Source organism: Camelus dromedarius, chromosome 19, assembly GCF_036321535.1.
Source record: "Camelus dromedarius isolate mCamDro1 chromosome 19, mCamDro1.pat, whole genome shotgun sequence".
In the NCBI taxonomy this organism is placed as follows: domain Eukaryota; kingdom Metazoa; phylum Chordata; class Mammalia; order Artiodactyla; family Camelidae; genus Camelus; species Camelus dromedarius.
Window position 1 is genome coordinate 1,665,099 of NC_087454.1, and position 23,283 is coordinate 1,688,381.

Below are 23,283 nucleotides of genomic sequence, written 5' to 3' on the forward strand. Positions count from 1 at the left end.
GCAAAAGAGGGCATTGCTCATAGTTCCCATAGGGCGAGAGGCATAAGCCAAAGGCTGATCTGAGCCGAGATGATGGTCACTTGTCACAAGGCTCCTGTCGTGCGAGGCTGCTTCTGGGCTTTCTGTTCTGTTCTGTTCCTGACTATCTTTGCACCAAACCCATTCTATCTGATTTCTGCAGGCTTAGAATAAGTCTGAATTCAGCTCAGTATGCCCCTCTAGCTGAGGCTTCTTCAAGACTGTCTTGGGTAGGGGGAGGGTATACTCAGGGTAGAGCGTGTGCTTAGCATGCACGGGTCCTGGGCTCAATCCCCAGGGCCTCCGTTAAAATCAATCAATCAATCAATCAATCTAATTACCTCCCCCTCCAAAAAGACAAACCAAAAAGAAATTTTTTAATAAAAAAATTTAAAAATTTTTTAACTATTGATGTTACATAGAAATACAAATCGGCTTTGTGTATTGCACGTGTAACCAGCAACATCTTACTTAACTCGCTTTTAAATACTAATAATTTAGACTTGTTATGAAAATAATGATCTAAAATATTATTTCTTCCTTTCAAATCATTATATATTTTAATGAAGGTAGGATCTTCATTAAATTATTGTGCAAGTGGTGGCAACATACATTCATATCTTGTCAAATTGCAGACCATTCTCTCCTTTAATTTCTATTTTTGTTGTTTCATTTTGAGGGCTTGTTTTTGGGTGCATATAAATTTAGAATTGTTTTCCTAGTGAGCTGAATCTTTGTATCTCATGAAGTGTCTGTCTTTATCTCTAGAATAAGAGAAACTCCTTTGCCTAACGTTTTTAGCTACACCGACTTTAATGTTTAGCATTTGCATGACACGTCTCTTCCATTCTTTCCTTTCTAATTCTCAATTTTTATGCTATAGGTGTATCTCCTGTAGACACCAATAGTATTTTGTTTTCAATCCAGCCTAACCACCTTTGTATTTTAACTCCATTTAGTCCATTTACATTTCAAGTAATTACTTAATTATTTGGAGTTTAATTCACCATCTTTCTGTTTGTCACACCTGTTCTGTGTATCTTTTTTTCTCTTATTTCCTTCTTTCGGATTGAGTATGTATTTGTTGTTATTCTTTTTTTCCTCTTTGGTTTATTGTGGAAGCCATAAACCTTTTACTGTTCTTCCAGTGGTTAACTTAAGAGTACAACGTGCACCCTTGACTTATCCAAATCTAATGTAATTGTAATTACTAAACTTTTGTTTTTGTTGTGTGGAGTCACTATCATTGCGGACGTCAAGACTGTCGGCCAAGAACCCCTTTTGTAGTGTTGGCTTGTCGGAGATCAGGGAGAAACAAGAAGAGGACTGAGGTCAGTCTGGTTTGCAGAATCTTAGGAAAATTTATTAACCAGCCCACCAGCTTTGTGGGAGCAAGAAAATGCAGCATTTCAAGTCTCATTCCAAGGAGTGCGTTGACAGAGGTTTACACTAATCAAAGAGCTCCCCCACCCATCTCCTGCTGCAGCATCGCGTAGCGCCATCCCATTGCCATAAAACCCTGTACCAGACGATGGAAGCAACGAGCCTTTATCAGAAAGCACGGGAGAAGCTGGTTCACAGTGAGACGGCTGCGCGCCCTCTTTGCTTAACCGTCTATCCTACGACATTTTTGTGTCACTTCTTAGTCTCTTTCACGACACCTACTGCTTGACTCCTCGTGACCACACACCAACCACGTACCAGGAAGGATACAGGAGAACAAAAAAGAGAGGGCAGGGCATCGCCAGGTGGCTCTGCCATGATGGCACACAAATCCTGTCGTGCTACACAAGGTCCGAGACACTGCCAAGGCCAAGGCGAGTCTGTCTTCATGACCCGGGCCCTTAGTAGGGCTGCCCTCCTATATTTCAACTGAATATCCTTCAACAGTCAGGGTGTATGTCTATCACGGCTTCCAAAGCCTACCTGTAAAACCCATGACGGTGGGACCGCGTTCCCCACAGCTCTCAGGAGTGTACGGCAGCTTCGTGGATTGCTGCGTCGTCAAGAACCTATACACCTGATCTCTGATTTCTGCTTCTAACTTGATGCAATCAAAAGCGGTCACTGGATTTTTTCAGTATAAAAGAGAAGAACAGATACCCTTGCCAAGTTATAAGCAGACACCAGGGCTGTGCTTACAAAGGAAATTAAAGATTCATTTTCAGATAGTATTTTATGGTGAAGGTAACAAAAGCGGTCGTCATTAAAAGAGCAGGTAATGAGCGCGAAGCTCGACCGGTAGCCCACAGTGTCTATGGGGAAGCAAGTCTGCCCAGGAACAGGATGTTAGCGGAGGGGTTGTGCCGAATGAAGAAAATGAAAGGATGGTCGGCTATGAAGTTCTCCTCCGGCATCAGCATGGCGTAGGCGACGATGCCCGCGGTGGCGGCTGCTGCCTCCGTGCCCTCCTCGTTCACTTCCACGAAGGACTTGTGGACAACTTTTGATACAAAGAGATCTCTGGTTCCCGACATGCCGGACAGATCAGCCTTGCTACAGAAGAGATCCTGCACACCCAGGTGGGCCAGCGGGGCGGTCAGGTCGTAGCTCTCCTCCAGCCTGAACCGGGGCAGGTGGACGCTGACCTCAAGGTGCTCCAGACTGTCAGCTTTCGTCCACTTACGCAGCTTTTCCAAAGTCAGCTGTTGCTCAATCTGGAATCAGAATGGGCAAAAAGAGGAGGTGAGCACTGTTCCATAGAAGTGAGTTGATGGAGCATTTTTTAAATGAATGGACCTGTAGTATCAGATGCTAGCTTCCTTCATGTTTGTGCCAAAGGAGAATTCCATCTGGAGGTGTGGATCAACCACCCACCCACCACCTATCCACTCACTCACCCACCCATCCAACTGCCCACCCACGCACCCATCCCCCCACCTAGGACTTACTGAGTCCCTGCCACACTGGACCCCTGTGACAGTTACTACCCTAGCTGGTTGAGTGGTGCAAGGGAAAAGTTTAAAGGTTTCTCCTGTTTATTCGATTTATTCTGAACTCCAGTGATCACTGTGGGTATCTGTGAGCTTCTTAACATATTTAGCTCGTAGGTGAAAGCAGAAGCAGACCAAGTGCTTGTCTAAGACGGGAGAGCAGTAGCACATACGAGAGCACTATCGTGAGCACTGGACGAGTCCCCCTCAACAAAGCGCTCAGTGCACAGTCGGCGCTGTGCGACGTCACCGCGGCGTCGCCGCCACCACTGCTCCCGCACTGGCTCGGAGCCGCGGGCCACTGTGCTGCTGATGCCAGAGGTCCCTGTCATGAGGCTCCGGACTTTCTTGTTTACAATCAGGAAGAGACGAATATGGAAACAGCAGGGAAAGAAGGGACATGCTGGTTTCAGCACATGCTCTGTACCCGCAGGCGGCTGATGCCAGACCCTCCCCGACAGCAAGTCCGGGCAGCGAGGGGAGGGCACACGACGGCCAGAGACAGTGAAGAACCGTCCTCTTCACGCTTTCCCCGCCTCCTGGCGCCGGCAAGAGCTGCCACAGCCTTGAACCACGAGCAACAGGCAAGGCTCACGCCGGGGAGTGGGCTCATCTCTCAGCCAGCGGGTCACACGGGGCTGCTCCTCTCAGGTAGCTACCTGACATCTAATTCACAGTCCACTTGAGTTGGGGTGAGAAGGAGCACTATAATGATCAGATTTAATAGCCCATGATGAAGCCGCAGGCTGTATCGTTTGGGGGTCAATTTTTAAAATTGTTTTAATGAAACAACCCTCATGCACTGCACTTTCCTCCAAAGTTCACCTAAGAGAGCGTCCGTGAGCTGCCACTGGCCAGCGGGACACCTGCTTTGTGCCCTGACCTTCCCACTGCGCTGCTCACTGACAGCACTGAGCATCTGAACTGGGGCTGCGCGGCTGTCCCTGTCCGCGGGCTCCTGCACAAAGGAGGGCCCAAGACCTGGAGGGACAGTCAGGTGGGCTCACTAAACACAGAACTAGCACCCACACCCCCACACACACACGCACACACACCCCTACACAGACACGCACACACACAGACACGCACACACCCACACACACACCTACACAGACATGCACACACACACACACATGCACACACACGCGCACACATGCCTACACACACACACACACACACACACACACACACACACACAGAGCCGGCGCCTCCGCGGACACACACCTTCCGCAGCCCCGTGGACTCATCCTCGATGTTGTCAGGCAGCAGGATGACCATGCTGAGGTCCCCGCCCTGGTACGGCAGCTCCAGCACCCGGCACTTCAGGTCCTCAATGTAGCCCAAGGGAAGCTTCTTCTTCTGGTACATCATCCTCACGGTCTTGGTGTCTTTCTGAGCGGTGGGAAGACAGATGGTGCGCGTCACCGTCTGCAGCCGCCAGCCCAGAGCAGCTGCGGGCCGCGGCCGCGCCTCACCTTGTTCAGCCGGAACGTGGCGTCATGCGTGGCCTCCGTCGCAAATTTCTCCTGCCAGTTTCCTTTGAAATAGATGGCGTTCACCAGCACAAGCTTAGTCATGCTGTCCACCACACCTGAAGCCAACAGCTCTGGAATCTTTCCTAAAAAGATAAAGTTACCTTTTTAAAAATCCACCTATTGGAATTCCAGATTTGACCTGACCTTCGGTTAGCACAGACATGCGATTCCAGCGCGCCCTTCTGTTCAGTTTCCTGCAATGTGGTGTTACGTTAGCGCAGCCACCGGAGTGCCTCTGCTGTAAGCCAGCCCTCGGAGGGCAGAGCAGGGTGACACACAAACCAGCCCAAAAGGGCCAGTGCGTCACAGCAAGTCAGATGTTTAAAGGGCAAACAATAGGCATTCCCCTTTTCTGGAGTGTGGGATACACAGTGGGCCACTCTTTTTCAGGAAGAAAAGAGAATTCCCTAACCAAAAGTTTCAGCCACTGGTAAATAAATCCCTTCTTCAAATCCTCCAGTGGAAGCCTCTCACAGGAAAGCTTTGAACAAACATCCAAAAGGCGGGACAGCTCCTCCCCTGAAACACAGGCCCCACTCAAGACAGCGTGGCCATGGCAGTCCCCTGTGGAAGGAAGACAGGTGTCCTGTGGGTCCCCTGACCATCCTGTGACCACGACAGAGTCACAGTCTAAACAACAGCCTTAGGAGATACAGCCCCACCTGCCGTCCCTGACCTCTTAGATAAGATGCCGGCAAAAAAATATTTATGACCACAGCAGACTGTAAATTTTGATTCACAAAATTTTCATTCCTTTCATTCTACTTTTAATATCAGTTTTAACTTTTAAATGTAGTTTGGGGAATTTATGGGGAAAAAATATTTAGCATCTTCAGTTAAATCATGTTTACCTTTCCACTTTGAGGAATCTCTACATTTGAAAGCTGTCCAGCACTGGGCAGTGCAGAGGGGACCCCAGGGTCGGGCTGTGGGGTGACGAAAGGGGAGAGGGGGTCCCCCACTGGCAAGAAGGAGAGAAGAGGAAAGAGAAGACCAGTGCGCGTGTCCAGCCGGGCTGCCACTGCTCACCCTCTGTCTGCCCTTTGACCCACTCATTTATGGCCTTCCTCGCGTCTTCGGAGGCCTGCTGAAAATCCACGCTGGCCAGCTCAGCGCCGTACATTTTCTGAGTTGAAGCTAAGAACTCCTGTTTAATAAAATAAAAAAAAGGAAATGTGATGAATAACTCCTACTACATACAGAAATGGTTCTCCAAAATCTTTTTAAAACAACAGAAACTGTCCCAAAGGATATATTTCATTGTAACCAAAAAATTCTAACCCTTTTACTTTTTTTATTATAGTGAAAAACATAATGTTCAACTGATGATCTTAAACATTAAAAAAAACTCTTATTGATGTGTATTGATTTACAATGTTAGTGTCAGGTGTAGAGTAAAATGATTCAGTTATACATATACATATGTATGTATTTTCTCTTTTCAGATTCTCTTCCACTATACGTTATTATAAGAAACTGAATATAGTTCCCTGTGCTAAACAGTAGGTCCTTCAGATCCACAGACATAGAAAACAAATTTATGTTTACCAGTGGGGGAAGGGGGTGGGAAGGGATAAACTGGGAGTTTGAGATTTGGAGATACTAACTACTATACATAAAATAGTTGAACAAGATTCTTCTGTACAGCACAGGGAACTATATTCGATATTATAGTCACCGATAATGAAAAAGAATATGAAAACAAATATATGTATGTATATGTGTGACTGAAACTTTATGCTGTGCACCAGAAACTGACACAATGTTGTAAACTGACCACACTTCAATAAAAATAAATAAATAAATAAATTTAAAAGATAGGTCCTTGTTCATCTATTTTATATATAGTGATGTGTGTCTGATCGTAACCATTTTTTGGTGAACAGTTTAGTCGTTTCGGTGTTGTGTAAAATTTACCAATCCTTTTCTAACCTTCGACTAACGTATTTATAAACAAGCGGGTCCTGATTATACTGGGCAGTGAACCGCGGAATTCACTCTTGCTTTAGTGAAACAGCCAGGGTCGGCCTTTTCCTTGTGGAGATGGAGAACGAACCCACATCCACTCGTGGGAACGCTTCATTCTGGATCGTTTTTCTGAATGTTTCTGAAAATTAAAACTAACTTCTGAGACCTGATTGTGCTGGAAAAAAAGAACGTGCTCTGCCTGGCGAGTTTCAGAGCAGAGCACAAGTACGCACGGGGAGGAAGTCGTAGGTTTTCTCTCCGAAGAGCCTGTTAGCGACTTTCAGGGTGTAAGCAGCCCCACGTTTGTTGATATCAGCATTCAGACTCTGAAATCTTGAATGAATCTCCTCAACCTCCTTGAAATAGAGAGCCTAAAAGATGGGAAATATTATTTCTACAACCATTTACTTTGAAATTATAAACTGATTCCTTGGTATTTGCTTCCATCAAATTAAATTAGTATGTTTTTATTACTAATTACTGATGATTCCCCAGCCCAACACTTTAGTCATTTTCACTGGAGAGCAAATAAGAGAAAGTCCAAAATGTACAGCTTTGGGAAACATAATTACATTAGAAACTGTTTTCACATCATTGTTTTTGTTATAACAATGGTTCCACAGATATGAGTGGTTAACAGGCTAAATATTTATACAAGTCAGCTTTTTTCCAAAAAAAATCATAACTATTATGCTCACATGTATATTCTGTATCAAATACAATTTTACTGAAAATTCTCAGAAATAAACAGTAAAACAGAATCATCAGCTTTGCGGGAACACAAAGAGATCAGAGTGAGGGGCTTTTCAAATTGCATTATTGGCATCAATAACTCATTTAAAAATAACTTCTCTAAACTTAACATTGGGTGATGGGTGGAGGGGTACAGCTCAGTGGTAAGAGCACGTGCCTCACATGCACAATGTCCTGGGTTCAATCCCAGCACCTCCATGAAAAAGAAAAAATTTAAAAAGACAAATAAACTTGACACTGGGTAAAAGTTTAATCCCCTTGTATCAGTTACATCAAGAGTCCCCTTTATGGTTTTATGAGGCCTGGGCTGGTTCCTTGCTTCTGAAACAAGGAGAACAAACGTCCACAGTATACAAAGTGCAGGAACTGAGCTATGGGATGTCTGTGTGGGTACATGACCCACGTTCTTCCTGGAAATGGGGGGAAAACTTAAGACTGTTCTGTGCTGAGGTTAGAAAGTTCCTGGAAAACCTCAAAGAAGAAGCCGAGATGACCCTGCAGGGGGCAGCTCGCAATTATTAGTACCAGAGTTTTTTTTAACGTGGATTTTGAAAACGTTCAAATGCTTCTGTATCGGCCATGATGGGAAAAGTTGGTTTTCCGTCAAGTGCAGACATAGAAGCTCTGTAGCTGGAACAAGCCCGTCAGCCTGAATCCGGGCTGGACAGTCCCTGGCTCCAGGGCAGCACAACCTGTGGCCCGCATGTTAGAAGGACCTCCACTCTGGTCCTCCTTCCAGGATGGCCAGCGTTCCCCACTCAGAGTACAGGGCACCCAGCACACCTGCAGTCTCCACACCCACCAAGGACAGGAGGGGCTTCTGCATCACCGCTCCCCTTCCCCTGCAGGGCCCTCCTGCTCACCCAGGAGCCCAGGTCACAGCCCAGCCTGCCACACTTGGTGCCAGGGCCAGGTCTAGGGACACGGGGTCACACACTCAGTGTCCCCTCCACTTCGCCATTGTGTGTCATTACGCCCAAAAGGACGCAGCAGGCATTATGCGAGTAGCCCAGCATCACAGGCAGAGCGGAAGCTGGACGGTCCTCGAGAGCAGGAGGCACGTGGCTTCCGGGAAAGCCACGCAGACTTCCACTAGAACAGGGCTCTGTCCGCCTTCTTTGCTGCTCTGCCCTCAGCCCCACCAAAGACAGCGCCTGGCACATCACAGGTGCTCGCTCAAGACTGCATGGTGAATGACAGCCTGCCCCCAAGGCTATTCTTGGGGCTTTTTCTGAAAGTCTGACCTCAGGAGGGATAGCATGATGCACGATGCGGGACACAGAAAGCCAGCTCTGCACGCACTCAAAGGCGCGGCTTTCTGGGGCAGACCATGGCGGGGCTCGGCCGGGGAAGCAGGCCATTTCTGCCAGTTGCTGCTCACCTTGGACATCTGCTCCGAGGTATTGCCTCTGGTCCCCAGAAAGATCATGGCCAGCGCTGACGAAATGCTGAAGGGGGAGAAGAAGATGTTCCCTGCAGGATTGCTCTCATTCACGGTGCGGAACAGGTCCAAGGCGAAGCGGGTGTTTGCCACGCTCAGCTGCTCCATGGTGAGGCTGCAACACAGAACAGAGCCCCAGCTGCCAGTGTCACACAGCCGTGAGCGCCGCCACGGCCACCTCCTCCTCAGCCTGGCCCAGCCCTGAAGCACCCTGCAACTTGTTTCCTCTCTCTCTCGCCCCCTCACCCTCTCTTCCAGGAGGCAAGAACACTGCTGTGGGGACCACAGACATCTGGCAGATTCCTGCTGCAAGGCCCCTCGAGCATCCAGTTGCTGCCTTTTAAAGATAACAGAGAACATTCCTTTCTTAATACCCACCTGCCCGAGCTGAACTAACTAGACAAAGATCGAACTGACAAGGCCCCGCAGCCAGACCACCAGGCCCCGCAGCCAGACCACCAGGCCCCGCGGCCAGACCGCCGGGACCCACCGCAGCTCCCCCCCCCCCCCGAGTCTGGCAGCTCTGCCCTCTCACGACCCCTCCTTTCCCTGCTTCCTCAGCACCCACCAATCAGTCTTGTGCACAAGCTGATCACGCACTCTGCGACCCCTCTGTGCCCAATGCCATGCAAGCACACGGAATTAAAGGTGACCGTCCCTAAAAAAGACCTCAGCAACCCCGCCTCGGGGCTCACCTCCCAACTGTGGGGCCTGCTGTTGCCTACGGCAGAGTAACCTCATAAACTCCTTTACTGTTTTCACCCTTCGTCTTTGGGAAATTCTCTACCGCCCACGCACTGCCCCACCGGACCCACAACAGCTGTCCCCATGCACAAATGTGGCAGCTAGGATTCAGCAGTGACAGCGGACCAGGACCCTGTGTCCTAAAGACTGGTGCGCCTACGGGACCCTCCCTGCTGCTCCGGGAGCACGCACACTTCCACCCTCCCATTCAAGTCTCTGACTCATCTGGGCCATGAATCCACTGCCCACATTTACCTGAAAAAGAATGTTTCTATTACAAAATCAGAGCTACCTGCTCTCCATTAAAGCCAATTCCAGCAAAGCAGATATAATTACCCTCATTTTTATGACTCACTGGGTAATGTTCAGCGAGGTTAAGTGTCCAGAGTCCCACAGCTGGTGCGGAGTATGAAGGCTGGGAAACCCAGCACGGTTCCCGGGGAACAAGACACCGCCCAGCAGGGTGCCTGCAGGTGACGCCGGGCTCTGCTCAGCCCCCCGCTGTCCCCACCTGATCCCTACTCTCAGAGCACGTTTCCCCTCACTCAGGCCACGAAGAGTAACGGTCGTGCCCGCTGCCCAGCGTGTAAGCAACACGCTCAGTTATTACTGTTGCTGCTGGTAAATAATCTCTAGGGCGGCGCGGCCTCCGCCCCCTGCCCCCCGCGCAGAGCGGGGAAGCGGCTCCGGGCCGCGCCGAGGCTGCCTGGAACCCGGAGCGAACTCCGGGAGGAAGGGAGAGAGAAAACGTCCAAACTTAGACATCGCTTCCGCCTTCGGGCCGCCAGAGAGCGACCTCCTTCCGCGGCAGGATGCCGGGCCTAGCGCTCTCCACCGGCGCTGGGAGCCTCGGGGAAGGGCGCACGGCGGGGCGGGGTGAGCACCGGACCCGGGGACCCGGGCGGGGCGCACGGCGGGGCGGGGTGAGCACCGGACCCGGGGCGCTTGCAGATCGGACCCGGCTGGCCTCTCCCGCCGGCCCGCCCGACCTCCCCGCGCCGCCAGCCCGGCCTTACCCGCTGCTCTGCTGCCTGGACGGGGCACGAGGTCTGGGAAGAGAGCCGAGCGCGGCCCTTATAGCAGCAGAAGGGAGTGCCGCCCGTGGGGACGGGCGCGGGTGGGCGGGGCGCCCTGCCCCCTGCCCCCTGCCCCCGGGTGACTTACTTCCTAGGAGCGCGGGCTGCGCTCTGCACGAGGGGAGGTGCGCAGGGCTCCACGCAACGCCCTCCTGTGGTGGTGGCGGGGTCAGCACCTCTCTGAGATCAGGCAAACTCACTCTGTCAACGACCTGCTGGGCAATTTCTCACTAAGGTCTGAGTAACTGAGATGACATAATGGGTCACCTCTTAGAGGGCAAACCAGCCCCTTTTGAATCCCATCTATACACTCCAAACTCTCAGGTTTTTGAGGGGCCTCTAGGGTGAGACAAAACAGTCCTAAACGACATCCTTGATGTCACTGTCCTTCAGGTACTAAAGTGGGTTCAGCCCAATAGTCCCCTCACCAGGCTAGGTCAGCTCACATGCCACACACCCTGAAAACCCACATCTATGTGAATGAAGCATTTCTTACCCGTTATACTAAATTTTAAACTAACCAGTCTTCCCCCTATAATGTTAAAATAGAATGGCTATGGTCGAATAATAAAAGCAAGAACTCCTTCTGTGAGGTTTTCTGTTTGTGTCCCCCCACCAAATGTCTGGGTATGTAATTTCACCAAAATTTACAGTACTTGAGGGTATGTAATAATTCTGCATTCTTGAAATTTCCCCCTGCTTTCTTGCAAATCTCAACATGAAAAAGGGACGAAAGAAAAATCCTACTTTTCAATTAGTTTGGATAATACAGTGTAAGTGGGTTTGTAGATTTTTTTTGACTCTGAGAATTTGTTTATAAGGAAAGAAGCAGAGAAGAACCAGTATTGAGAGAGAAAAATACTCTCCATAGATTTTTAGACAAGAGGGAGAATAAACAAGAGGTTAAGATTGTCACTTGTTTTACAGCTGATTGGAATAAAGAAACCATTTACTGAGAGCCAGTCATAGTTAAGTTTCGATGAAATTGGTAACCTTGTCACCATTTCTTACAGAATAGAGGCCCCTCATCGGCTTCTAGCAAGAGGTCGGTGTGAGGAGGTCAAAAGCCACAGGCTGCACGGAAAGGCTGTTAAATTAAAATCCAAGACAAGTAGAGCAAGGAAAAGGGTTCTGAATTTTCTTTTTTCTCTCCTGACACTTGGTGATCTGAGTCAAATTAAATGAAACAACTTCCTAAATCATTGCATGTATCATATAAGTTTCAAACAGAATGCACCTTTGTACATGAATCATCAATCAATCCACGTCTGTGCAAGGCAGAGGCAGTGGCCACTCTGTGCGTATTTGGGGCTCCAGAGTGTAAAGGCCCCTGCCCAAGGTCATGCGGAGATGCTGGGACTCGCCTGGTGGCACCATCGCCATGTTGCTCCGTTAGGCGGATGTGCTCAACCTGAACGCGTGGTGCCCTGGCCAGGTCAGCAGTTTCACTCCCCGGGGACAGACCCAATAAAATGCACAGACAATGGGCGTGGAGGCATGCCTGATCAGAACAAATCCTGTGTTCATTTTTAACACAAGGGTTGTGAGTGGGTGGGGGAGGGGACCTCTGGGGTGCCGGGGACCTGCTGCTTCCTGACGTGGGTGGTTACACAGGCGTCTTGGTTTGTGATCATGCACTGAGGGGTGCACATAAACGGTGTGCTTTTCTGCGTGTGTTACACTTTAGCAAAAATTAAGTAACAACAAAAAATGTTAATTGTTGGTGATTATTTTATTTTCTGTATCTGCTCACCCCCCCTGCCACCTCCCAACCAGGATTAATCAGCTTGGAGCCGATCGGGGCCCTTTGTCACCCAGCTCCCCTAACTATCGCAGGTGTGCCCAGGGGACTCAGGTGAGCTAGTGACCCTATGCCCTTCCTGCTCCCGCACACCCAGCAGCACAAGAATCCTCGAATCCAGGTAAGATTTCCCGTCTGATCCCTCATGTGGGGGCCCATCAGTCACTGGTTCATGGTGTGGGATGAGAAAGTTGCATAAATTTTTCGAAGACCCACAGCCGGGTTCATAAAACCCATGGGAAGGAGAAAATCCCAGACAGGCACCAAGAGATCTTTGAGAACTAACTGTCCACGTGCTGCTGACCTCAAGGGTGACCATGTTGTGGTCAGTGAGCAAGATCTCTGCACTATTTCAGTCTTGAAACATGTTTTGAGACTTGCTTAATGGCCCAGAATGTGGTCGACTTTTGTAAATACTTCCTGAATTCAGAAATCTCCTACGCCCATTAGGGGCGGTGTTCTGTATGTGGCCACGGGGACAAGTGCACTGATCGTTTAAGTCAATTCTGTACTTAGATTTACTGAGTGTGCTCAGCAAGGTAATGACTAAATATCCATATTTCCATTGACTAGCAACACACAGGAAATGAAATTAAAAGAAAGATTCCACTTAAAATGGTGTCAAAAAATTAAGTTCCTGGAAATATATCTAATAAAACATATGCCTAATAAAACATAATAAAACCTCTAAGAAAGATTTTTAAACATTATTAAAAGAAAAACTTTTTAATTGAGGTAGTGGGGATTGAACCCAGGGCCTCGTGCATGCTAAGCATGTGCTCTACCACTGAGCTATAAATCCACCCCTGTATTAAGAGAAATTTTTTTTAATTAAGTAAATGAAGAAATGTGTCACATTCATTGACTGGAACTCAATATCGTAAAGACCGTTGTTTTTCTCTGATTGATTTTTAATCAATCCCAATCTTAATAAATATTCCAAAGAAAGGATATGTGTATGTGTGTGTTTGTGAAGCCAGGCAAGCTGATTACAAAATGTGTACAGTGATGCAAATGGTCAAAACATTCTAGAAGAGCAAGGCAAAGAGGACATGTTCTACGAACTATGCAAACTTGCAGAGCTGCAGTAATTAGCCCAGCACGGCACTGGTGCAGGGACAGGCGACAGGCAATGAAACAGAAAGGAGAGCCAGAAACAGGTCTTTGCAGGTACGGATATCTGATGTATGACAGAGGTGACAAGGCTTCAGTGGGGAGATGACAGAATACTTGATAAATGGTGGGGACAACTGAATACCTATATGCAAAAATTAAAGATAGAAAGAAGGAGAAAGAGAGAAGGAAGGAAGGAAGAGAGAAAGACTCCTTACCTCCTTACACTAAACCAAAAAATCAAGTCCATGGATGTTTAAGATCTATGAAAAGCTATGTGAAAATAAAGTGAAACAAGCTTTTAGAAGAAAATGTAGGAAGTTTTTCCATGAGTTCAGGGTAGGGAAGATTTTGAAGAAGACAAAGAAAGCATCTACTATAAAGGAAGTGATTAATAAATTCTACTACTTTAAGAATAAGAATTCCTGTTTATTACAAAAACACCAATAAGATGGTTAAAAGACAAGCCAAGGTCCGGAGTAGGAGGTGGGGGAGGGTACAGCTCAGCGGTGGAGCACGTGCTTGGCACACACAAGGTCCTGGGTTCAGTCCTCAATACCTCCACTAACCAAAAAAAAAAAAAGACAAGCCACACAATTGAAAGAGGGTTGAAGGCATACAGTGGACAAAGACTGTTAATCACACATGTAACTTCTACAAATAACATTAAAAACACATTTAAAAAATGAGTGAACAATTTGAAAAAACACTTTAAAAGAGGAACTCCAAATGGCATAAAAAGATGTTAAATACAAACTAACAAACCTAGAACATAACAGGATAACTTACACTCGCAAAGCCAAAAAAGTAAAAATTATGACGATTCTAAGTGTGGCCACAAATGCAGAGCCACCAGCCTTCTCTCATTCCTGGGTTTTGGGGGATTGCAAACTGGGAAAACTATTTCGGAAAACAGTTCAGTGTTATTTAAGAATGTTAACCCTGCAATTCTTCTCCTTGAGAAGTGTGTTCACATTTACACCAAGACATTTACAGGAATGTTGCAGGTAAACCTGTTGGTGAGACCCAAAGGTCAACTACAGCAGAATGGGGATGTAAGTTATGACATATCTATTCGGTGGAATACTACGTAGCAATGAAAAGGGATAGATTATTGCTGCATTGTTGTAATTGTAATTACTAAGTTGAGAAATCCTTGAAGAGGCTCCTGGTGCAGGAACGGTGGGAAGACATTCATTCCAAGGAGTGTGGATGGGGTGAGCAGTCTCCCATTGCCTGGATCCAGCTAGATGGTCATTCCGTGGTCACTACTCTCCATGACTTCCTGCGGCACATGTGAGGCTCAGTCCCTGGCTGGGATGCAGTGTGGCAGATGCAGCCGTGACAATGAAGAGCTGTGAGGAGGCTGTGCCAGTGAGCTGGAAGAGGGGTCAATGCTAGACTTGAGGGGCTTGGCCAGCTGTGGCAGGGGTGCCTGTAGATGTGAGGACAGACCTTGTCCTCTGAGCATCCACCAGGCTTGGGAGTACCATGCAGTAGTGGCTGAAATTTATACTGTTCTCTTGCTTTTGTTTAGATGTTTCTAGTTGGAGAAAACAAGTTTGGTGGGGGGACCAACTCATGCACTTGCTGTATTAATTGAGGGAACAAACTAACGATTGTGCATTTGTGTGAGAGTACGAAGACCTAGACTCATCTTAACAAGCTGCCAGCCTTGAGTCAGCGTCGTCGGAAATACCATGTCAGCATGGGGACAGCTGAGCTCCATGCTCCAGACTGAAACACCTTCGAGAAAAGGAACTAAAGAGGGGAAATCAGATCCTCAATACCAGGTGAACTGATGATAGAAGGCGTTATAAGGACACGGTTGTTGAAGGTGAATCAGATTTCAAGCAGAACACACAGGCGAGCAGGCACCCCTGCATCAGCCGGTCCTGGTCAGAGCAGGGCGCCCCCTGCCCTGTGAGCACGCAGCGCACCCCTTCCTCCAGCCTGAGGTCCTAGGAGCACATCCTCCTCATCCCTCTGCTCGGGAGGACGTGTGGACACCACCAACACCGCATCCCTCCGACTCGTCCCGGCTGTCTGGTCCTACAGGAATAAGGGAACTGTCCGTCCCCTGAGGGGTTTCCTCGTGACCCGAATTATTCCTCCTGCCCACACAGCCTGAGAGGAGAAGTGAGTTAACTCAGACTTGTCTCCACCTTCAGGCAAGTGGGTTACTGACTATCCAGAACCCCCACAAACACCCTGATTTTCTTTTTTCTTCAAAAGTCATTTTGAATTAGCTTGCCTCCTGATTCAGTTTAAGAAATTAAATGAGTGAATTATTATACTTTTAAAAATTGAAGTATAATTGATTTACAATATTATGCTAGTTTCAGGTGTGCAGCACAATGATTCGGTTACACATACATGTATACATGTATATTTTTTTCCAGTTCTTTTCCACTGCAGTTTATTGCAAGGTATTGAATACAGTTCCCTGTGCTGTACAGGAAATCTTTGTTGTCTGTCTGTCTTACATACAGCAGTGTGTCTACGTTAATCCCAGACTCCTAAGTTTTCCTTATCCACCCCCCTTCCCTTTGGTAACCGTAAGTTCCTTTTCTATGTCTGTGAGTCTGTTTCTGTTTTATAAGTAAGTTTATTTGCACTATTTTTTAGATTCCACATATAAATGGTATCATATGATACTTGTCTGGCTTACTTCACTTAGTATGATCATCTCTAGGTCCATCCATGTTGCTGCAGATGGCGTTAGTTTATTCCTTTTTTACGGCTGAGTGAATTTTTATACTTTGATCGCCGAGAAGCTTAATGGAGGTATGGTCTTCATAGCGGTGTCTGTAAGTGTTTTAAGTGGGATTATTATGGACACGTTATCTCCCCGTTAGCGTGCCTTCTAGATAAGACATTTTATTTTAGATGACCAATCTCCAAACATAAACACAATTTACAATACTCCATGGGCATGGAGACATTTTCATCTGAAAAAGTAATTTTTGTGTACCAGGAGCTGCATCCACCATAGTTAGAAGGGACATGTGAGGGTCGTATGTACTGAATTCTTTACACTTGTCTGTTATAATTTATTTTTAACTTGTTAAAACAAGAAAAGTGAGTTGAAATCACTTTACAAATACTCATGTTTTCCTTAAAATGGTCTGAGAATTTTAGGTGAGACACAATTATTTCATGACAATGAATAATTTTGGACCCTGGGTTGTGGCTGCAGGTGACTAGACCCCCCCTAGGAAATTCTGAGTAAGTTACAGTTTCACATCTTGAGCAGCTTAAGTGACTGAGGCCACAGAAACAGATAAAATAACCTCTCAGAGTTTCATGCAGTCTTGTTAGTTTTCAATAAAATTTCTGTTGCTTTTATTTAACAATAAAATTTCTGCTGGTTCCGTTAGGACCAAAGCTCGTCTTCAGACTTCCGCTGTGTAGCCTACCTTTGCCCTCTTGAGGGCAGCATCTCATCGCCACCGACTGTCTCAGCCACTGAGCCGTCTGGACACCGGGAACTCATGTCGTTTTTTTCTCCTTCAGGCAAGCTCAGTTCCCCTTGTTAGGGTAGCTGGAATTTCCATACAATTAACTCCCTCTTATAAATATTCCTGTGGAGTAACTCTGCCAGCACCCTCCTCCGACCTCACCTGCTCCCCGTCGCAGGGCCCCTCCTGTAGTGTCTCCCCCGGGAAGGCCTCTTCCTGCACCGTCTTCCTCCTCATGTCCTCTCCTCCTGGGGGGACGGACTCCTCCTATTCTGCTCTCTTCTCAACACCACCCCCTTGCTGAGCCCCTCCCTGGTCTCTCCTCTCATCCCACGTTACTTTCTTTGGCTTCAAGCATCTGTCACCATCAGAAATTATCCTGTTTCTGAGCAGAATGTCACATGGCGGGAGCAGGGCTTCGGGCCCAGGTTCCAGAGCGGCGCCTGCACGTAGCGGACCTTTAGTTAACATCGTCGAGTAAGTGTGTGAACACGTGAGCGAAGGGCGTAGCCCAGGACAAGCTGAGCAGAGGGGATAGACGATGTGGTGTTGCTCGGTCACGTTCCTCAGTGAAAGGATGGCCTGACGCTGGTGCAAATGGAAGTGTTGTCCAAAGAGGATGAGTTCAAGCCCCAGTACAAACAGCTCTAACGCAAGAGAGAAAATGGCACACCTGGCCCAAGATGGTGCGAAAAGCCTGCCCTGGGAGCTCAGAGCCGAGAAGGACACTTACCCACGCCTTTCATTACTGCTCAGGCAGCGCGCTGACTGCGCGGCAGAGAACAGTTGGCTGGTTGTAGAAGGGACCCAGCGTGTGACCCGCTTGAGACAGCGGTCTCTCGAGGTAGACCTCAGGGCCCTGCGCTTGGTCTCCCGGCACTTCTGCATCGCCCTCTCACGAGCGAGCCACACGGAGGCACAGAAGGACGCTCAGGGTAAACTTGCAGCAAGCGCAACCCTGTTGTCGGGGATGACAGAGCCGAGACTCAGAAGAGCTCCACTGGCTGATGTGTCATCTCAAACCAACACAAAAAACGTCACAAAGAGAATGCAGGTGTTTTAGACGCAGATGTTAAGAAATCAGTTTTGCAAATACCAGAGGTGAGAGGCCTGTTTCATAGCAGTTCACGTGAGACAAATTCTGAAATTGTAATTGACCACAAACTCAACATTCACCAGTATGGTTATGAAGGCCTTCGTATGAATGGAAGGAGGCGGTCCAGCTTCAGTGAGGGCCGTTCCACTGCCCCGCGCTCTGGCCTGAACTGTTCAGAGAATGGCTTTCAGATGCGGGAGCCACAGATACTCAGAGGGGGACGAGAGGGATGTTCCACAAGGAATTTTGGAAGGAATTGGATTGGCTTAATTTAAAGAGGGTAGGACGGAAATGGGGAGGGAGACCATGATGCGGGTGACTCGGCGTGCCGGCTTCGAGGGCAGCCTCCGCGGTATGAGCCCCGGCCCGCCTGCTACGGGCTGAGTCCCTCGGGCAAGTATCTCGCACCCTCAGTGTCCCAGATGCCTCATGTATAAACAGAGAGTGATGGCAGCCTCCTCAGGGGTGGGTGGGTTCCACACAGCATCTCTAAGCGCTGGAAGCCCTGCCGACGAGGCACCCGGGGTGACAGCAGTGCCCAGCGCAGCGCACAAGCCCCGTGGCTGGGCTGGCTGGGGAGACTTAGGCCCTGACGCTGCCTCGGGACTGGTGTTTAGGATGTGATGACAGGAAATGTGCCACTGACGAGAGAATCTGTCTCAGGAAGCACAGCCTCTCACTCCACCCACTGGCGACCCGTTGCACAATTGATGACAGTGAACCTCCTCTGGGTGCAGGCCTGGTGGGGCTGGGACGACGGGCTCTGCCCCGGCTGGGGTGGCCTGGAGCTGAGCCCGGCGCCAGGGATCCCTGCCGGGGGGCAGCCCTCGGCACCCTCCCCCGCCTCTTCTGACATTTCCTTCACTAGAAACAAAGAATGCAAACAGAACAAAGCATGTAACCCACGCTCTCATTCCCTGAGGCTTCTCTTCTGAGTAAATTTCCTTACTTCCGGCCGAGCTCACAAAGGTGTCTCTGTAAAGCTTTTTGAATCCGCAGCTCGTCCACATGGAGGCAGGGCGTCCAGCTGCGAGGGCACCGCGTCACCTGTTACTGTCTGCATGCTGCCAGCCGGCACCGGCTGGGGTCCTGCGATTCACTTGGCTCCAACACTCGCTGCCCGGTGCTGGGCAGACCCCACAGCTAGGGGTTCCCCGGCTGCAGGCACCAGTCAAAAGTCCCAGCTTTCCACCTGTCCTCTGACTGTAAATTCGGGGGTTCCCGCAGCCCCTCCTCAGTGTCCGTCGTTCTCCAGGACGACTCACGGAGCTCAGGAAGGTGCTCGGCTTATTCCTACCGGTTTATCGTGAAGGACACAGCTTGGGAGCAGCCAGACGGGAGGGAGGCACAGGACGGGGGGTGGGGGTGGGGAGGGGGCTCCCGTGCCCTCCCTGGGACTCCCCTCCCAGAACCCCGATGTGTCACTAACCCAGAGACTCTCCAAATCTCAGTGTTCAGGGTTTTTCTTAAACCAAGGCCACTTGATTGAACTCAGTCCCCAGCCCCTCTCCCTCCCCCAGAGATCTTTGTGGCGGAGGTGGGGGGGGGTACAGGGCACCTGAAAGTCCCCACCTTTCCGGGCTTGGTCTTCTCAGTGGGGACAGCCCCTCCAGTGACAGTAGCCAGTGAGGCACTTCAGTCTCGTAGAAGCAAGTGTACGTGAAGGGGTTCCTCACAGGTAACCACACACCTGTCACTCAGGAATTCCTGCAAGTTTCAGGAACGGGGACAAAAACCAAATCTATTTTGCCTACATCACATATAAACCCATAGATGACCTGGCTCTTCCTGATGCTGACATCACATGCGGTCAGCAGGCACTCCCAACTGAAGGGGCTGAAAACTCATGAGAGCGTGACTTGAAAGTCTACTGTCGGACAGCAGACATCCCTCTGGGGCAAGAGGCTCTGGCCCAAAGGTGCCCGCTTGGCTAACAGCAAGCACAGCCCAGCAGGAGCTCTCTCTGCAGCGGCCTCTCTGGCCACCCCATCACATAGCTCACGGTGCTCGCCCTCTTCACACAGCATGGCCCTGTCCTTTGCAGTGAAGTGATGGGTTTACTCCCCAAGCGAAGCCTCCGGGATGGTGCTTCCCGGGGGTCTCCGTGTCCACAGCATCCTGGGAGCCTTCGCCACTTCCTCAAGACATCTCCCGAAGAAGCCAGGAGGTGCGTGCTGAGGACAGTTGAGTTTCTCAGGCTGGGAGGTGGGAGTGGGGAGGAACCCAAAGGGCAGTGCTGAGAAGCAGAGGGTGCTTGCAGAGGGGCGCCTGCTGTCACCCTCCCGGGCTCTTGGACTCTCTAGTCAGTAGGGACTGCTGAGAGGCCAGATGAGGAGCTCAGGCAGGGTGTGCCGGGACTCGTGCCGCAGCACTGGGAGCGAGAGCAGGGAACGGGGCGAGCTGGCCCTGCGAGCGCGGCGGGGCAGACTGGCCGGCGGGGCTCACAGCCCGGGAGAGGGCGTGCCAGCCGCCGGGAAGGCGGGCGTCTCCCTCACCCCGCAGCTGGCAGCTGGAACTCAAAGGACAGACCCCGGTATCGCTTCCTTTGCTCCCACGGGAAGTCTCTGCATTAGCTTTTTGTTTCAGGGCTGAGCTCTGAGGGAGGAAGCAGCCTGTGGCAGAAAATAAATAATTCCACCATCAGAATGAAAATGAAAAACGGCAGTGCCTGCCTTCTATCAAGAGGCCCCGCGGCCCACCCGGCGGAGCTGGCGCCCTGGCCTCCGGCTCCGGGCTGGAGTGCCTTTCTTCCCTCCTCCCTGCGTGACCAGTTTTCCCCTGTTTTCCCTTCTGAGCAATAAAGCAGCCGCTCACATCAACCCTCTGCCTCTGCTGTGCAAATTCTTCCATAGCCGGTGGCCAGGATACGCACTTTGGTGGACGTCCTAATTTGGGGTCCCTCCACCCGCTAACAGTCCCTTAAATGGGGTGAGGGCTAGGGCAGACCGGTGGGTTGGGCCGAGGTGGGTGTGGCTCAGTGGTCTGCCCGCCCCCTTGGCGGGGCGTGAGCAGGGATCACGGGCAGTGCCTGCTTTTGCTCCCAACAACTCAGAAGTGGTTGGTTTGCGGCCTTTTGGTATCACATTGTTAACAACTGTCCCAACGGTACAGTCGAGCGTTATTTTTAGTCCCTTGTAGTTTCTTTGTATCCTGTTGGTCAAGGAGACATTTGTCCGGGCCCAGGCACTGCATCGAAGGGACCCAGGTCCCGGGCCCCAGCCTGTCTCACTGCTCAGGCGGATCCTGCTGGGGAGCCGGCAGCGTGTGAGGAGGGAGAGCTGCCCTGCCTAATGCACAGCAGGCTGCACCCTGAAGGTCTGACAGGCCGCTTGCCCAGCTTTGAGACAAGAGAAAGCTCGGAGTCGGATGCAGACCGCGGGTGTGGAGTGATGTTGCCCCGAGGTTCTAATTTGCGTTTCCCTGATGGCTGATGAGGTTGAGCGTCTTTCTATGTGTCTATTTACATCTGTAACCCTCTCCAACGATCCTGTATTTCACCCATTTTCTAACTGGAATTTTTGTTTTGCTGTTGGCTTTTGAGAGTTCTTTAGACATTCTAGACACAAGTCCTTTGTCAGATATGTAGTTTGCAAATATTATCTCCCCGGCTGTAGCTTGTTTTCTCATTTTCTTCACAGAATTTTCTGCAGAGGAAAAAAACGTTTTTAATCTGATGAGGTCCAGTTTATCAGTGTTTCCTTTTATGGGTTGTGCTTTTGGTGTTAAGCCTAAGAACATTTCATCTAGTTCCAGGTCCTGAAGATTTTTTCTTTGTTTCCTTTGTGAACGAAAAATACTGCAACCACATCAGTAAACAAAGAATGCTGAAACCAAGCCATCAGCGGCTGCCGCCACCCCCCAGTGGGGACAGGTCTGCAGCCCGGCCTCCGCAGCCACTCACAACGGTGCCCTCTGAGGGCACTCAGAATAAGAAAGGACAGGACACTGGCCCAAGATAGCGAGGTGCTTGTCAAAGGGATGAATTCAGTGAGCCCAAATGTTTGCTTCCTCCCATACACAGAAAAGCACTAAATTCTTGAACTTGAGATGCCTGGTTTTCTTTAGCTAACAAGTAATCTTTTATTGTTCCAACTACCTGGTCTTTGTTGTAAAGCTCCTGTATATCCTAGCTCCTCCCCTACCTCTTCTGAGCAGTCCCTCTGAGCCACCTGAAGGGCTGTCATCCTGGCTCGAGTCCTCCCGCCAAATAAAACATAACTCAACTTTTAGGCTGAGCGTTTATTTCAGTCGACACCTTCTAAAAGTTTTCATAGTTTTATGTTTTGTGTGTAAGCCAGTGATTCACTTTGAGCTAATTTTTACATAAGATGTGAGAGTTAAGTCAAGGTCTGCTTTTGACCCGTGGAAGTCCAGTTGCTCCAGCACCTTTTGTTGGAAAGGCTCTCTTTCCTCTGTTAAATTGCTTTTGCACATGTGCCAGAAATCAGTTGGGCACATTTCTGTGGATGTGTTTCTGAGTTCTCTTTCCTGGGTCCATGCATCTGCCCCCCACCGATACCGCGCTGTCTTGGCGACTGCAGCTGGACAACAAGCCTTACCACTGGGCGGAGTGATTTTTCCCACTTTATTCTTATTTTTCACCTTTTGTTTAGCTATTCTAGAAATGCTGTCCTTTGCCTTTCTATATAAATTTTGAAATAAGTTTGTTTGTGTGTTCAAAAAGATCTTTTGGGGATTTTGATAGCAACTGTCCTAAACTGACAGATAACTGGGGAGAATTGGCTGTTTGCGGTGTCGAATCTTCCAACTCATGAACACAGCACGGCTCTCCATTTATTCAGATCTTCAATTTCTTTCATCAGCATTTTGCAATTTTCAACATAAGATCTTGTACATGTTTTATTAGATTTATACCTAAATACTTATTTCCTTTGACATGATTGTAAACGGTACTATATTTATAATTTTAGTTTCTACATATTTATTGTTATTATATGAAAATATTTTCTCTTTTTTTATGTAGACTTTGCACCTTGAGACACTGCTGAATTCACTTATTAGTTCAAGAGGGCTTTTTTTTTTTCGTAGATGCCTTTAGAGTTATTACACAGACAAGCACACCATCTGAATAAGTAAGAACAGTTTTACTCTCTGTTCCCATCCTGCACGCCTCTTATTTCTTTTTCTTACCTCATTGCACTGGCTAGAAATAGTATCTCTGTTTTTAGTTGATATGTCTCTTAAATCCCTTTCTCTTCTTAATAGACTTTTTGTTTTACAGTGGTTTTAGATTTATAGAAAAGGTGCAAAGACGGTACAGTTTCCCCTGTTGTTAGCACCTTACGTTAATATTGCACAGTTGTCACAACTAGTGAATCGATGT

The 23,283-nt window shown here is 48.9% G+C and overlaps 1 protein-coding gene and 2 long non-coding RNA genes across 6 annotated transcripts; 2 read left to right on the forward strand and 1 right to left on the reverse strand.

The window, feature by feature from the left end:
* Positions 1 to 1,359: 1,359 nt before the first annotated feature.
* SERPINB1 (serpin family B member 1) lies at positions 1,360 to 10,589 on the reverse strand. 4 transcript variants are annotated; one of them, XM_010977568.3, is made up of 8 exons: positions 10,409 to 10,523; positions 9,748 to 9,859; positions 8,589 to 8,763; positions 6,688 to 6,825; positions 5,516 to 5,633; positions 4,427 to 4,569; positions 4,176 to 4,343; positions 1,360 to 2,675 (listed from the first exon to the last, which is right to left on the reverse strand). In XM_010977568.3, the coding sequence occupies exons 3-8, from the start codon at positions 8,754 to 8,756 to the stop codon at positions 2,274 to 2,276; spliced, it is 1,137 nt and encodes a 378-aa protein (XP_010975870.3). In that variant the 5' UTR covers positions 8,757 to 8,763; positions 9,748 to 9,859; positions 10,409 to 10,523; the 3' UTR covers positions 1,360 to 2,273. The 4 variants fall into 4 exon arrangements, with proteins under 4 accessions (XP_010975870.3, XP_010975945.3, XP_010975729.3 ...); XM_010977643.3 differs by lacking the exons at positions 9,748 to 9,859; positions 10,409 to 10,523 and adding an exon at positions 10,557 to 10,589; XM_010977427.3 differs by lacking the exon at positions 9,748 to 9,859 and having other exon boundaries at positions 10,409 to 10,550.
* On the forward strand, positions 10,124 to 19,280 carry LOC116147729 (uncharacterized). Its single transcript, XR_010376769.1, has 3 exons — positions 10,124 to 10,268; positions 12,245 to 12,390; positions 14,920 to 19,280. It is a non-coding gene; the product is annotated as an uncharacterized LOC116147729 (long non-coding RNA).
* Positions 19,281 to 19,430: 150 nt separating this feature from the next.
* LOC116147728 (uncharacterized) lies at positions 19,431 to 20,758 on the forward strand. The gene is made up of 2 exons (XR_004131345.2): positions 19,431 to 20,106; positions 20,526 to 20,758. It is a non-coding gene; the product is annotated as an uncharacterized LOC116147728 (long non-coding RNA).
* Positions 20,759 to 23,283: the final 2,525 nt, after the last annotated feature.

What these genes read in the sequence shown, in the direction of transcription:
- SERPINB1 (XM_010977643.3), bottom strand. Translation starts at nt 8,756, where the DNA reads ATGGAGCAGCTGAGCGTGGCAAACACCCGCTTCGCCTTGGACCTGTTC. An exon ending in AAACCTACGACTTCCTCCCC is followed by an intron (nt 5,634 to 6,687) that starts GTGCGTACTTGT and finishes TTTATTAAACAG; the next exon opens with GAGTTCTTAGCTTCAACTCA. An exon ending in AGTCCACGGGGCTGCGGAAG is followed by an intron (nt 2,676 to 4,175) that starts GTGTGTGTCCGC and finishes TTCTGATTCCAG; the next exon opens with ATTGAGCAACAGCTGACTTT.